Below are 17,006 nucleotides of genomic sequence, written 5' to 3' on the forward strand. Positions count from 1 at the left end.
AATTGGTTGCTGTTAATTAATGTTAGATGGTAGACAAACTCAATTAGGGCTGCGTAATGTTAGCAGATGATTGTGCCAATAGTGGTGGGCGGGTATTTATGGAAACGTGGGGACTAAAATCTGTGCACACGCTCATTCATGAACAACAGCCTCCTCATGACGTAAATTCTTTATTATTAGCTCAACAACGTAGTTTCAAGTTGAAGGTTGAAGGACCTGTGGTAAATATTTATCATGATTTTACATGTATAGGCTCTGGGTGCAATGAGAAACAAACATTTATCTCTCTAAATGCACAAAGAAAAGTTCAAATCTGCCAAAAATCTGGACAAAAATGTTGCATCCAAGTTCTCGTCAGATTATTGGTGGACACTGCCTTATATCTGTCTGAAGGGGGAGCTAACTACACAAAGAAACAATAGGTGTGTTAGTTTGAGTGTAGTTTTTGATATGTTGTCAGTTTTATTCATTTACAGCTCCATATCCACTGCCTGATCTTTAAATATTTATTCATTTTAGCAGGAGTTGCCAAAAACCTCATATGGACACAATAGGACAGGAAGTAGTGACGCTAACAGTTACGATTGTGCACACAGCGTATTTACGGGCAACCGTCATTTTGCAAAACGTCATCATTTACTTATTATTAGTCTAATCATAACTACCGCGCAGTTTAGCCAGGTCCTTTTAAACAGTATGACTGCTAGAGAACAATTATGGAAAACAGTGTTTAATGCATTTTAGTGAAAACTATTAGTCCGCCCCGTTTCACGAGTATGTTTAAAGTAATTCAATGAGCGTAAATCAATGTAATGTCCCCATAAAGCACGCAGACCCGGTAAACGTGCGTCGCCGTGTGTTGGTGTACGGGCGTAATGGATATTTGGTTAACCCTTTCCTCCCCGTGAGCCAGCTGCAATAATTACTGCCTAATACAAACAGAGGTCGTTATGTTAATGGCTCATTAGAAAAACAGGTTATGATGGTTTAATCACCCAAAGACTAATAAGAGAAAGCATCATTTGGCCGCGCTGCACAAATGCATTAGTGTTGGAGAGTCCACAGAGGCCGCACTGTCTCACTCTAATGTGTGGATCGTATCACAGTAGTATGAACACGGGGCGTATTACACTGTTTTCTGATCTATGTTATAATGTTGTTACCTCATCAAAAACAGACCTGGAGTTGTGTTTTGTTTCATTCACACATGTTTGAGTAACTTTGTATTATTAGTCTGTCTACATCTCCAAAGCTTAAAATGCTCTGTTCCACCTTGTGATGTCATCATGTGGTAATACAGGAAGTGCTCCACTGTGTTTTTAAACTCCACACACCTTCACTAGAATCATTTGGATCATTTAAGATCTGGAGCTGCTAATCTCTTAAGATAAAAGGTAGATGTTAACTGGAAAACTAGCACTTCATGACATCACAAGGTGGCACAGAGCATTTTGAGCTTTGGAGATGTAGACGGACTAATTAGACAGTTACTGAAACATGTGCGAATGAAACAAAACACAACTCCAGTTATGTCTTTGATGAAGTAACAACATTATAACATGGCTTAAAGTTCAAGAGTAAATTTTGTGTAATATAGGACCTATAAATGTCAAGTATTCATCTAAACTGTCTGTTTTATTTTATTACTACTAAAACTCATACTGCTACAACTACCACCACTACTACTACTACTACAGCATCAAACATGTAACAGGGTAAGCATGATTTATACAATACCATGATTGTAAAGTACTTCTTATAGTTTTTATATACTACCAGTCAAAACACTGGATACACCCTCTCATTATTTTTTTTCTTTATTTTTACTACATTTATATACACACAGAATATATGAAGTAAGATAAATGGACAAAAAAGACCCAAAAACCCCCCCAAAAAAACAACAACTCATTGCCGGAGTTACACAGACAGCTTGGAAATAACTATATAATTGTAAAGAAACATATTTAAAGTGTTTTTAAAGGCCGCTTCATTTGCTTGCGCTGTGTATAAACATGAGCCGTCAGTAGCACCTGAACGCTTCACTCACAACACAAAAGAGGTGAGTGTTCACGTCTATTTCCCGACGCACAACAACTCAACTCAGAGACCAAACACTGACTCACTCTGTCAATCATCATTACCAACACAAGCATTTAACTTATCCATCTACGGCCCACACGACTCCACATCTACCTCTACATCTCTCCGATCAGCCAGTGTCAGTGGAGTGGACTCATTTCTCCCTCTTCAATCTATCCTTCTTCTCCCTCTCTATCCCTGTGTCCAGTCACTTGAGTATATCCACTCTTCCTCACTGTCATTCTCGCAATCTTTCCCTCTGTCGTCTTCTTTCTGCCCTCTCTCTCACTGTCTTTCAAATGGTGCAAGTGGTGTATACCCATCTCTTCCTCGCCCTTTGTCCCCATCTTTTCGTCTCTTCACCTCTCTCCCCCTCTTCCCCTCCCTCTCTCCTTCTCACCCCTCTCCTCCTCTTCCCCTCTCTCCCAATCTTCCCCTCTGTCTCTCCCTCTCCCTCTTCTTCTCTTCCCCTCTCTTCCCTCTCTCCCTCTCTCCGTCATTCCGTCTCTGCCCCTGTTCCTCTCCCTCTCCGTCTGTTCGTCTCCCCGTCTTCTCTTTATTCCTCCCTCCCCCTCTTCCTCTCTCCCTTTCTTCCCCCTTGTCCTTTCTCTTTTTCCCCCTCTCTCCATCTTTCTGCATCTCTCCCCAACTCTCTCAGCCTCTCTCCCGCTCCCCCCTCTTCTTCTCTTCCCCTTCCCCCTACTCCTCTCCCTCTCTCCTTCTGTCCCTCTGTCTCCCCCCTCCCCCCTGTCCCGCCCCTGTCTATCTCTCTCCATCCCCCTCTCTCCCTCTCTCCCCTCTCTCCCCTCTCTCCCCCCCCTCCTCTCCCCCTCTCTCCTCCTCTCCCCCGGGTCACAGGCTCCATACATAAACATATTAGAGTGATCGTGCTGCAGGAGCTCATGCAGCTCTCGTCTAATTAGCCTGTAGCGCCTGTGGCCGGGTGGACCTCCGAGTGGAGAGAGGTGGGTTAACGCTCGGGGTGACCTTGCGCCGCCTCATTAGGATGTGATTGACACGGAAACAGTTGTCAGGGGCAACAGAAGCAGGTGGAGGGATGGGCCGACAGGTGGGGGGGGGGTCAGGGTCAAGGGATGGACGGAAAAATGGATTGAAGGGACTAATGTCGGAATGTGTCTTGCATATTAACAATTTTTATACATTTAACTGAAATTACAACATATTGAGGTATGCAGTGATGGTCAGTATAGTTAAAGGCGCACTGTGTAACTTTTCTTGTAGTATTACATTAAACATATCTATTGTGAGGATACGTTTCGATCTTTGGAGAGAAAAGTTTGTTTTTTTGTCTTTCTGTAAGTGGATGTCATACAGTGGAGCATTCCAGGCAAAGCAATAAAATCGCCATGGAGACGGGCCAGAAAAGTTACATTGTGCACCTTTATGGGAATGGCAACGGAATTAATTTAGCTCATAAAAATGCAGCGGTGGAGCATAACTAAAAGTTTTAAAGTGCTGTATTTCAGTAGAATTGTTAGGTATCTGTACTTTACTTAAGTACATTTTACATTGGATACTTTTTACTTTTACTACATTTGAGAGCAGTACCGTTCCTGTTGACCAAATAATCACTTTTAATGAATATCACTGCATTTACACTTGTGTCAAACACTTTTTTTACAGGTACTTAAATAATTTTACTTAAATCAATTTTTTCATGTGATACTTTTACTTGAGTAACTTTTTGTCTGTATGTGTACTTTTACATAAGTAACAAACCTGAGTACTTCTTATATATATACACATGTTTATTATACAGCTCACTTCCGTCAATGTATTTAAACCTACATACTATCCACCACTTTTGAAAAACTTCATTAAACTTCTACCTGACACAGTTACCTTCAGGGACAGACGGGCCCCTGCTGTTATCACATAATTCGCTCCTGATTGAGTTAGCGCCCTCTTTAGCTCTGAGATGTCATGACACGGGGGAGCGCGTGTACCTGTGATGTCGTGCTGTTTGAAGGCGTCGCTGTAGATCTGGTGCTGATTGGGACAATGCTTCTTCAGCCATTTGCACACGTCTTGAACGGTCCACAGAGCCACGGGTTTGGACAGCTTCACGTGGCCCGGCTGGGAACAGAAAGTACGTTCAAGTCAGTAAAAACATAACGAGCGATACAAGAGTTAATAGCATCGGCTGGTTGGTTGGTGATGTGCTCCGGTTTTAGGGTTTTGGCGTGATCTATTTCCATGGAGACAATCACCTTTCGCAGATAAGGAAGTCGCAACGTGCTTCACAATGAGAAGTTAAAAGACATAAAAATAACACACACTTACAGCAGAGTCAATACAACGATATGGTGTTCAAAGCAGCTCCTAAACAACGACTGCACCTTAAAACGCCTGACTGAATATGTGCGTTTTGAGATGACTTTTGAAGACATCGACAGACTCCAGTGAACGCAAGGAGAACGGGAGGTTGTGTGAGAGTCTGGAAAGCAAAAGGCTGGAAGGAACGGTCTCCTCTGGTCTGAAAATGAGGAACCATCAGCAGGTTCTGATCCAGAGAGGGTGGAAACGGTTGGGTCAGATCATTGATGTAGGAAGGAGCCTGGCCATGCAAAGCTCTGGAAGTCAACACCAAAGTTTTGTCCAAAACTGTATCCAAGGAAGAGCTTTGAGAATAGAGGTAATGTGAACCATTTATTGGTGCAAGTTAAGGTGATCGCTGCAGAGTTTTGGACCAGCTGCAGACGAGAACCCTCCATGAAAATAAACTAAACTGCAAGATATGGGTTTCATTACACACTGCGGAACGTTTCAGGCAAAGTAATAGCATCTCCATGGAGACAAGCAGGAAGTGGTACACATCAGAAAAGTTGCACAGCAGACTTTTAATGAAATTCGTAATTATGATCAGTGTTCTGCTCAACTGCAAAAATTGTGTATTTATCAAAAACTATCGAAAACAAGTCTGATAGCTTAGTTTTAGAGGTTCTGCGGGCTCAGTTCTGACACTAATCAATTTTTAAAATGTGTGAATTAAATAATAAACCCAATAAATGTAAGTATGATTTATTTATATGTTTTACAGCAGCTCTATCTGGTTTCAAGTGGCACTAAAGCTGGAGCACAAATTCAACCAGGAAGATTAATTGCTAGAGCCTAAGCCAGGGGTCGCCAACATGCGGCTCCGGAGCCACATGCGGCTCTTTCATCCTTATACTGCGGCTCTGCGTGGCTTGGGAAAATAAATTATAAGTATTTAATTGAAGTACATTTTATTTGTGTTTTTTTATTTTTTATTGTAGTTCTAAATTGGAAGATTATTGTGATACTGAAATATTAAAATTAATTATTTATTATTATTTTTCATTGCTCAAAATAAGCGTCACACTCACAGTAGCAAAATAAGAATCACAAATGGAGTGATACTGAGAACCTTCCAAGACCGGACAAACTCGTGAAACATGGAATTTTGTTTGCTACATGGATAATTTAAGTTCAGCTTTTTAATTAATTTGAAACACTGTAGTTGTTTATCCAAAGTGTAAAGGTAAAAAAAAAAACAAATCAGTATTTACAGTGTTATCTTCATTTTAGATGTGAAAAAGTATTTGCGGCTTTCACTGTTTTCTTTTCCGTGGAAACCAGGTCCAATTGGCTCTTTAAGTGTTTAAGGTTGTCGACCCCTGGCCTACGCCGATCAAAACTAGCCCGTTACCCGCAATTTATAAAGCTACTCAAATAAATGCACTCTCTCTTCACTCTATCGTCCTACCACTTCAGCCACAACCCTCCTTAACCCCATTTACACAGCAGCAGAGCCATCACCCCCTCACCCTCTCCATCTCCTCCTGTTAAACATCACTAGTGTCAAATCCCTTAAAGATCACACATTCCCTTTATCGCCCGCCTCCACTTTACAGATGAATTTAATAAAGCATTTTCATTCAATCTGTTTAAATATTGATTCAAATGTGCTTCTTTGACACCTGCCCCACGTGTTCCTGTCACAGAATATTTACTGCCCTTATGGTGTTTTCTGCACAGATCAATGCTGTGTTCAAACTTTAACAGGAAAAACGTAACTCCAGAAGTCAATACGGAGCCGTGTAAACAGTGTAAGAGGCATCCCGGGAACCTTTTTATTGTTGTGATGCGATCAAATGTTTCCACTGGGGATTTGAACTGGTTTACTGCTCTTATTATCACTTTGTGCAGCAGCGGCGGGAAAAAAACCCAAACATATTTAGTACTGTGGAAATGGGATAGAAAGAAAAAAAAAACCCCTAAATCCTAAACAAGCCACTAATCAATTTAAGTTGAGACTCGGGAGATTATCAGACGTAATTCTGGTAAATGTCATGTCTTTATATATCATCGAGGAACGCGAAGCACTTTACACCAAGAAACGACGCACACGTTCATACACCGGAGTACACAAACACTGGGGTGAGGTGGACGAAGTGTCTTGCCCAAGGACACAACAAGAGCACTGATCCGTTGGAGCTGGAATCGCACCGCCAACTTGTACGTGAGTGGATCTAACCGCTCAACCAATAATGTTTACGTCGAGAGCGGGATTCGAACCGGCAACCTTCGGATCAGTGGAAAATTACATACAGTATTTCTACACTTCACATATTAAGTCATTATAGTGAATACAGTATGTGGTTTCGCCCCCTACAGGACAGAAAAATAACACATTTGTTTTTACGATGTACGTACAGTATTTGCCCGGATACAACGTGATTCACATAATCCTCAGTCTTCTTACAAAACGCTACAACTCCTCTGTCGTAAATACTGCAGACGGAGCGTATTTCGCAGTAGAAAACATGTTGGAAACTTTGCCAGGGTTTTGATTTTGATTAAGGGCACAGCTACAACTAAAAGACACACAGAGGAGATTTGATTACATTTTCACATCCTCTCCGGTCCACGGTGCTCCCGGGCTGGACGCGTATGTGCACGACTCTGCCTCAAAGTACTTGTGTGTACTGTTTAAACAGATTTCACAGTATTATCTTTAGCTTTAGTTACTACGTGGTTTGTTTTATTCCTCCGTTGTGTCTGTATCTAAAATAAGGGACTGTGAAAGGTCATCGAGAAAAGGCCGGTTTATTTCCCGCTCACCGTAAACCTCCCAAAAAGTTCCAAACCTTCTTGAAAATTCGTGATCTCTGTGGCTAAACGGGTTCGGGCGCGGTTAGTACTTCGATGGGAGACCGCTGGGAATACGAGGAGCCACAGGGGGGCAGCAGTGGCTCCGGTAGAAACTGTAGTCGAGTGTTTTGTACAAATGTGGTGTTTGTGAGTACGTCAGGTGAAGATTGGTAGCCTCACTTTTGTCAGTCTGACCCAGGGCAGCTGTGACTACAACAATAATTTACCAACAGTGAGCTTAGAGTGAAGGAATAATGCACAAATTCTTTATATAAGATCCATTTTTATTATCAAATTTTGCTAGTTCTGTAGTTTCAACCTCTACAAACATGAAACACGTGATACTTGAATATTATTAAGAAGGAGTATTATGCAGTATTTAGTTGTTGTTTTTTTTGTTTTCGACCATGTTATACCGTTGTTTCCTCATTAAAATCATGCCTAAAGAGGTTTTAGATATCATCCACGCATGTTTGAGTAATTTAGCGATCTTTCCCGGGCTTTATTCAAACCTTTCTTACGTTTAGCTGTAAGATTCTGTACAAGGCTCCGCCCACAAGTCTACGTCACCCATGCTCCCACACGACCACTCTTCATAAATACACAAAAACATGATACAAAACTGTGCACAACAACTTGAAAAACCTGGTGTGATGTGCAGTAGTTTCATTAGCGGGACATGTTGTGATAGCGTTCTGAAGGTGAGTGACTTAGCATGGAGAGCAAAGGGAAAGGAGAGTCAGAGCATCAACTTGCAAAAACATGTTAATATGTTGTTTTCGTTTAGCATTTTAGCAGTTAGCAGTTAATACCCCGTAGACGTAAAACACCCACATTTTTCCTATAAATTTGACTTAATTGGCTACATTTCTATGGATTTTCTGGATTGTTATGACACATTTTTCACATTTAACAATATAACCGCAGCCTCCATCGCTCCATCTCTTCCCGCAGACCCCCCTGTCAGACACAGCACTTCCCATCCCCACATACTGCTGCTCATTCACAGTTTCTTATTACATTGCGACTCCCCTGCTCGCCTTGGTCTGTCCTATTTTAACAATCTCCAGAAAAGCATGAAGCACACACTGGTTTCTGGCATATGGTTGGTTTCTTCTGCAGGTAGGTGGAGGAAGAAGAAGAAGAAGAAGTGACAGAGCCTAGAGAGGAAGGAGCTAGGAAAGGAATTGAGGAGGCAAGAAAGGAAAGGGAGATGAGGAGACGTATCGCAGCACGGAGGAAGCGTTAACCATTAAACGCAGAGCACACGGGTGTTGATTAACCTGCAGAAGGAGCCTAAGGCGGAACAGGAATGATGGAATAAAGAAGGGATGAAGAGGAGAGTGCGCTTTTGAATGAGTAGAAATTTGGAAGGAATAAGATTGAAACATGTATTTGTCACTATACTGCATCAAATTTGGGTTAATGTTTAATAATAGTTGCTTTTAATGAAAATGTTTAATGGTACTACAGTATATGACACAAAACTGACTATGTTTTGTTTCAGTCACACATGTTTGAGTCGCACTTTATTACTGATCCTAATGATTCTCGTGGAGGTGTATGGAGTTTAAAAACGCTGTGGAGCACTTCCTGTATCACCACATGACATCACAAGGTGGAACAAAGTGTTTTTTGTTTGAAAGAAGAGCTCACAAACCCTAAATATGCAGGGTTTGCCTAACTGTTTCTAAAGGACCCGACTTGAAAGGTAAAAACTCTTTATATGCCAAAGTAAATACCTTAAAGAAGGAGTATTTTACTTCTGCGCGGTATTAACTGCTAACACATAACATATTTATATCACCATGTTACCTTTTATTGTTTTGAAAATACTATATTCACTGAAAACAACGTCTTAACATGTTTTATAAATTTCTTTTTCATTTTTGATGCTCTGACTCTCCCCTCCCTTTGCTCTCCATGCTAAGTCACTCCCCCTTTAGAGCGCTATCACAACACAATCAGCGTGTATCCCACTAATGTATGTGTACATGCGGTTTTTGTATAATTACAGATAATTGTCGTGTGGGAGCATGGGTGACGTAGACTTGTGGATAGACAAGAATGCACAGAATCTCACAGTTGGACAGGAGGAGGGTTCACACACTTCATTACATGTAGAACCTCTTCAGGTGTTTTTTAATGAGGGCACAATGTTATAACATGGTACAAAGCTCAAAAGAATCTATTTTGCATAGTACCCCTCTTTAAAATATAAGCTACAAATATTACATGTTTGCCTTAAAGGTGCACTGCGTAAAATCTCCATAAAAATGCGATTTCTTCTCCTGGAATGTTCCACAATTTTCATTAGATGCATCACATAACAGGCACTCAAGCAGACAAGCAGGTGGCCATACTCTACACCAGAAAAGTTACGCACTGGACCTTTAACGGGCCCATATAATGCCGTTTTCTGATCTCTGTTATAATGTTTCCTCATCAAAAACAAAGTCAAAGTAGCATTTTGTTTTATTCACACACGTTTAACACACAAACCCTGCACATTTAGACTGAGTTCTTCTCTCCTCAAACTGAAAACACTCCACCTTGTGATGTCATGTGATAATCCAGGAAGTGCTCCACTGGGTTTTTAAACTCCACACACCTTCACTAGAATCATTTGGATAATTTCAACCCTGGAATTTCCAATCTCTACCAAACTAAAGGTTAAAAGATACTTGTTAAATTGAAAGCTACCACTTCATGACATCACAAGGTGGAACAGAGCATTTTGAGCTTTGGAGATGTGACAGACTAATAATAAAGTGTTACTCAGACATGTGTGAATGAAACAAAACACAACTCCGGGTCTGTTTTTGATGCAGTAACAACATTAGAACATGACTTAAAGGCCATAAAAGTCCATTTTGTGTAATATAGGATCTTGAAGTTGCAAGACATAAAAATTTAACTGTATGCAAAAACGTGTAATAAGCCACAGCAGCCTCCAGGGAGCCGTCCACCGAAGGAGCGTAGATCCAGAGACAGCAGCAGTGAGTGGGCCGACTGTGGGACACATGACTGTGAATGAGTCAACAATAACTTGGACATAGATCTGTGCATATTTTTATCCCTGGGTGGAATAATGCAACGATAAACACTTTAATATTAATTGGTGAAAGGCTTTACACCACAGTCCTTCGAAAAGGTGTGAGAGTGCCTTTAAAAGTCAACTTCCCCTTTTACAAGCTAATATTTTACGAATTATTGGATAGAAATACCCTGGCACCATGGCAACGAGGACACTAATTGTTTTTATCTTCAGAAAACACAGAGCGTACGTTGCTGCATATTCAGTAGCCATCACTATTAAAAGTGCACGGAGTAACTTTTCCGACAACCTCGTTTTCTCCATGGAGATGTTATCGCTTTGCTTGGAATTTTCCACAGCATGGCATTAAATATCTATCTGTATATTTACAAGCAGGAAAAACCATCACCATCAGACCAACTTACAGGTCAGTAAAAATATAGGTTTTTAATTTTTTTGCTATAAATCACTGAATAAATACGAGAGGTAAATTTAAAGGCGTATTGTGGAACATGGTCACATTTTTTTTTATAGTGCTATTCATTTGTGGGAGCTGGAATCGCACCGCCAACTTGTGCATCAGTGGAACACACCAACTGCGCTACTGTCGCCCTCGTTAAATGTATTTATCTCCAGATTTATGAGCAAGTAACACCATCAGGTCAAGTTACAGGTCATTCCAGCACGCGGCCCGACCCCAACCTCCGGAAAAGTTCCATCGTGCACCTTTAAGAGAACTTTCAACCCACGTGTCCTGATGGAGACTACAAAACAAGTAAGCAGGGTAGTCCGTGTAAGTGTATGTGGCGTAACAGATGAAGCAGATGAATAATATAAACTGGGGCTGCCTCTGTTCTGACACTGGAGGCTGCTGTTTCCAGACGCACATTTGTGAGTCAATTGCCATCTGTGTTTTACACTGGGCTCTGATTTGGCCTGTAGCGGTTTGTCCTCCGGGCCGATACAACAGGTGAGCCGCTGCCTCTCTGCTCCTAACAACCACGGCCAAAGAAATATATACTACTTTTTCTTCAGGGCCTGGTTTGGTATCGGGAAGTCTAATTGTGGTTCAGACCTGATTTAATCCAATATCTCTGGTCTGGTTTTTTAAAAATCCTGGTGCAGAGGTTCTAATTTAAAACACCACAGCATAATTGATACTACCCTGAGAGTGAACCCAGAACCAAGCTGTAGGACTTTAAACCAGGACTAAATCAAGACTGGAACAGGACTAAACTAAGTCTACATCAGCTCTAAACTGGGCTCAAACTAGTTTAGTCTTGGTTCAGGTCCTGGTTCAGCTGCGTGTGCCTGGATTAAATGGAGAGCGAGTTGAAATTGAATCTTAAAACTTCCTAAACATGACCCCAGATGTGAAGGAGACGAGCGCAAATCAAATGTTTAATGGTTTAACTGATAATAATTGTAAAGTGCATGTATTCTTAATTATAAAAATATATATATTGTCCAGGATTGCCATGTTGTTTATGTTTTAATGTGGTGTTTTGGACCTCAAGACAATTATCCAATCAGAAAGCAGAATGAGCCTCATGTGACGCTCTCATTTGGGTTGCCAGGTTCAATGCTGACGATGAGAAAAACTTGTACACGTCCGCTCTACGCACTGGCGCCGGCAACCCGAGTTCAGCAGTCGTGTTTGTAGTTCCTTGTAAAACCAGTACGCACGCAGAAAATACCCTCCCCTTTAAGGTCCTCCCTTTAAGCCAATTAGCCACGTGACTGACAGAACAACGCTGTAACAATAAACTCCCCGTGTTTGTGAGTCCATGTGGGAGAACTCTCACTCCGAACAGTCCAAGGAACAATATCTCTAATGAGGGCTTTGTGCGCGCCGCTGCCCTTGACTTTAATTGATAAATGAAAGCGTTGCTAACCATGTTTTCCCGTCACCGTGGCAACAGAACACAAGGACAAACTTGGGAATTAAAATATGAATACGAATAAAGCCACGGTTAGATGTGATGAGCCAACGGTGACCACACTTTAACAAAGAGCCGCCGTGGACGAGTTACCATGACGACACAACTTGTATTTTTGAATTGTATGGACTCGAGGGACACGTAAGACGATAACTAAACAATCACAGACATATATGGGAATAGAAATGTTTCAGAGTGGGAGGAAAATACAAACAAGAATGCTGCGTTCCAGTTGTCCCCTGAGGAGGTCTGGATTTTCCGAGTTATAAGTTGGAATTTTACACTGGGACACCATCCATCTCAGAATTCCTATTTGGAAACTCAACATTTCAGAACCTCGAGCTGGTTTTGAGTTAGAAAATCCAACATGGCGGCGTCCCTGTGTATGAATAAAGTCTGATATCCGTTCAAATATTGATAGTACTTGTGGTATTTTGGCTTTAGCTGGTCCCTCGTGTCCACCAACTCTCTGTTATAAATGTGCTGTTAAAGATGATTTATTGAGCTTGTGTCGGCTTTACAGCTATAATCTGCAACACACGTGGATCGTTAAGTTATAATTTGCACATTTTAAAACGTAATATTCATCTAAAACGATTTAATAAAAGAAACAAGTGTGCTAACTTCCGTGTTAGAAAACAGTGGTGCCCAATGGGAGCTGACGTCGCCGTAAACGTCATCACAACAAAGAGTCGGCTCCTCCTTTGGATATCTGCAGATCACACTTACGAGCAGTGTTTTTTTTTTTTATTTGCACCAAAATGACTGAAACGATGCAAAATCCTGCACGTGTCAATGATTGAGAAAATAAAATTGGAAAACAAAGTAAGTATGTCACAGTGGCGGTGAAAATGAGGATTGATCGGCAAAATGGCGTCTTGAAAATAAGAGGTTAAAGATTGCTCAAATATGCAAAAAAAATCACTCGAAATACAACTTTAGATGAGTAAATGATGAGGAAAAACAACTAGAACATGGTTAAAAGCTCTGAAAAGTCATTTGTTCGAAAAGGTCTGCTTTAACCTCTGTTATACTATGAATGAACACATAAAGCTAATGCTAACAAATGCAGAAACTGAATCTCAAACGCTGATTCAAAACTAATGATTTACATAAACGGCGAAACTTGGAGAAAACGTGATCGCAAACTCCAACCTCCGACCTCTGAGCATAAACGAAACGCAGCATTATTACCTCTCCTGGAATGTCCCACATACAGCATTTACACTTCTATCTTGCATTATCTTACCTTGAAACACATGCCTCTCCACAGATCTGACCAGTTACTTCGCATTAAACTTACAATTGAACTTAAAACCACACTTTTCCCCAGATTTCATTAGCACCAAAGCTTTACACATTATATGATTGTATCGATTTTCACTTTAAATTATCCATTTGTTTTGTAAAATATAAAAGTTCCATAAGTGGATTATTTTAAAGCTCGGTCAGCGATGCCAAGATGAGCCTATAATTTATTTAGGCAAAATTACAGTTTGAATCAATGCATTAAAAAGCTGCACAGAAATCCTCTTTTCAAATTGGAGTACTTTGAAATGAGGGCTAATGCTATATAATTTTAGATATGGCTCCACTTAAACCCACATTGATTTTTTAAGTGGACTTGTTTGGCTCGGCAGATACAATACGTTTTGTTGCTTCACTTATCAGTCCAATCTGTTCCCTGCTTGAGACTTTGGAGGAGATTGGACAAGAGCTGTGCGAGCGGAGTGGCCATTTAAACTTTCAATACATTTTACTACATATCTTATGTTGTGGCTGGAGAAGTAAAGGTATTGAGTAGTTCTTCTTACGCAGTATATTTCGGATTTTGGAATTGGAATCGATCAAGTTAAGTCAATACTACAGTTTAAGGAGCATAACCTTTGCCATTTTGCTTTGTCTTCATGGAGATTTTATTGCTTTACCTAGAATGTTCCGCAGTATCATGACACTTACGTATAGTACGCACTCATTATACATGTCTTTTTATTGCTCGGTAATACCTTAAAGTGCCCGTATTACGCTATTTTTTGATCCATGTTATAACGTTGTTTCCTCATCACAAACAGACCTGGAGTTGTGTTTGTTTTACTCACGTTTAACGCACAAATCCTGCATATTTAGGCCGAGTTCTTCTCTCAAACAGAAAACACTCTGTTCCACCTTGTGATGTCACAATGTGGTAATACAGGAAGTGCTCCACTGTGTTTTTAAACTCCACACGCCTTCACTAGAATCATTTGGATGATTTCAACCCCGGAATTGTCGATCTTTACTGAACTAAAATGCAAAATGAAGCTGTTAATTTGAAAACTACCACTTTATGACATCACAAGGTGGAACAGAGCGTTTTGAGCTTTAGAGATGAGGATGTGAACATGTGTGAATGAGACAAAACACAACTCCAGGTATGTTTTTGAGGCAGTAACAACATTATAACGCGGCTTGAAGCTCACACGACAATCTTTAAAACTCCACAGATCTGACCAGTCACTTGTCTCCATGGAGATAGACAAGTTTAATGCCATATTGCGGAAAGTTGGCAAACCCTCTTCCCCAGAAAATATAGGCAGTGCACATTTAAAAACACTATTTTGCTCAAAACTCCAAAACATGAAGTCCAAATACACTTTAGCTGTAAGATATTTAAATTTTTCAAATGTTCTAAATGATGTTACTCGGATGAATAATGTTGAAGACAGAAGTGCCTCAGGACATGTCCCCTGTAGAGGTACGAGTGAGGATGAGACAGCAGAAGTGAGTGGGCAGTCTGTGGGACACCATTATGTCCCAATGACTCAACCAGAACTTGGACATAAATCTGTGCATTGTTCTATCACTGGGTTTTATATAATCTTCTATATAAAACCACTGTGTGCAACAACTACTGCAGCACTTACTACCTCTGTTACTTTTACTCTTTTTGCAGTACTACTCCTGTATTACGCAAAATTGACTCTTGTGAGATTTAAGTCATGTTATAATGTTGTTACCTCATCAAAAACTGCGTACTATGTGTTTATGTACTCCCTCAGTCTTCCAGGTTAGGTCAAACAAGAACATATTCACTCTTTAACTACACAAAGAGTAAATATGTTTAGTTTAGTTATTGCTGTGAATTACAAATGTCAGATAAATGATAAAACTAAACCTGCCGTTGTTGTGATGTTCTTCTTTCCACCTCCTGATACTGGATTACTTTAAACTTTTGAAAAACCTTTATAAACCCAGTTATATTCATTTAGATTTGATGAACTGTATCCACACACTCCACACAATCTCCTGTCTCACACTGCCCTCTGGTGTCCGTGCTCCTCATTGCAGCCTCTCTCTCTGTGGTTATTCAGGGGGTGAGTGTCATTAGAGTCATATGTCTGAGGGGCAGCGGTCCATCTCGTCTGTTGCTCTAATGAAACAGCCCCTCTTCCTCCTCCGCCTCCTCATCCTCCTCCGTCTGCAGCACTGCCTCATCTGAGCCTGCACGGCACCATGGGAAATCTTATAGGCTAAAATGGAAAGACATACAGCTTCTCTTGCTACTGCTTCTACTGCTACTGCAACTACCACAGGAAACTGTTGTTAGCCTGCAGTATTGTGTACTTCTACTAATAATGATAGTACTAATTCATACAGCTGCTATTTTTAATGCTTCTCTTATAGACAATAATATAGAAACGCCAAAATGTGCAACGTACAGGAGTATTTACATGGCTACAACTACTACTAACTACTGCAATTACTACTACAACTACAACTAACTACTGCAATTACTACTACAACTACAACAATTACTACTACTACTACTAGTACTACAACAACAATTACTACTAGTACTACAACAACAACAATTACTTCAAATACTACAACAATTACTACTACTAACTACACAATTACTACTACTACTACAACTACTACAATAACTACTACTACAATAACTATTACTAACTACACAATTACTACTACTAGTACTACAATTACTACAACTACTACAACTACAGCTACTACTACAATAACTACTACAACTACACAATTACTACTACTACTACAACTACACAATTACTACTACTACTACTACTAGTAGTAGTACTACAACAACAATTACTACAACTACTACTACAATAACTACTACTAACTACACAATTACTACTACAACTACAACTACTGCTACAAGTACTACAACAACTACAACAATTAGTACAACTACAGCTACTAGTAGTACTACAATAACTACTACTCCTATTACTACTACTATTACTCGTCCTCCTCCTCGTTCTCCTTCTACTACTACTACGTGGTCATTACAAGCAGCACAGATAATAACTACTACTACTACTACTACTTCTTCATGGGCTTGATTAAGTTTAACATACTGCATAGGCATGCTACATACAATTACTACAAGTACTTTTGACTGACCTTGTGCTATCTCTACTATCACTACTGCCCTCTGGGTCAGAGACTTTGACTACTACTATTACTACAAAACTTATTTAATTAATATTTTGCACTCACGGCTACTACTACAATTACTACTACTACTAATTCTGTTAACTACCAATACTCAGTGGTGGGTGAAGTTCTCAAGTTTAGAATCACATGAAAAAATCTAAAGTAAAAGTACCTGTACAAAAATGTAAAGTAAAAAGTAAGTATTTTACACAAGTGTTGTTAATGTGTTTAAATGCTGTGTATTGTTTTAAAATTATACATATTTTGATCAACAGTAGCAATACAAAACAATTTATGATGCATTTTCTGTGTTTGTTTTGCTCAAAGCCGAAGCTTGAACTCGAAAAATGTAGTCATGG

At 40.1% G+C, this 17,006-nt stretch overlaps 1 protein-coding gene across 1 annotated transcript in view; it reads right to left on the reverse strand.

Moving 5' to 3' along the window:
* The window catches only part of samd12 (sterile alpha motif domain containing 12), a 181,083-nt gene that overhangs the window by 123,530 nt on the left and 40,547 nt on the right, over positions 1-17,006 (reverse strand). Inside the window, exon 3 of the mRNA XM_055225400.1 lies at positions 4,050-4,179. Coding sequence (XP_055081375.1) covers positions 4,050-4,179 — 130 coding nt within the window. The remainder of the gene's footprint in view (positions 1-4,049; positions 4,180-17,006) is intronic.

The sequence above is a fragment of the Periophthalmus magnuspinnatus genome, chromosome 11 (assembly GCF_009829125.3).
Source record: "Periophthalmus magnuspinnatus isolate fPerMag1 chromosome 11, fPerMag1.2.pri, whole genome shotgun sequence".
In the NCBI taxonomy this organism is placed as follows: domain Eukaryota; kingdom Metazoa; phylum Chordata; class Actinopteri; order Gobiiformes; family Gobiidae; genus Periophthalmus; species Periophthalmus magnuspinnatus.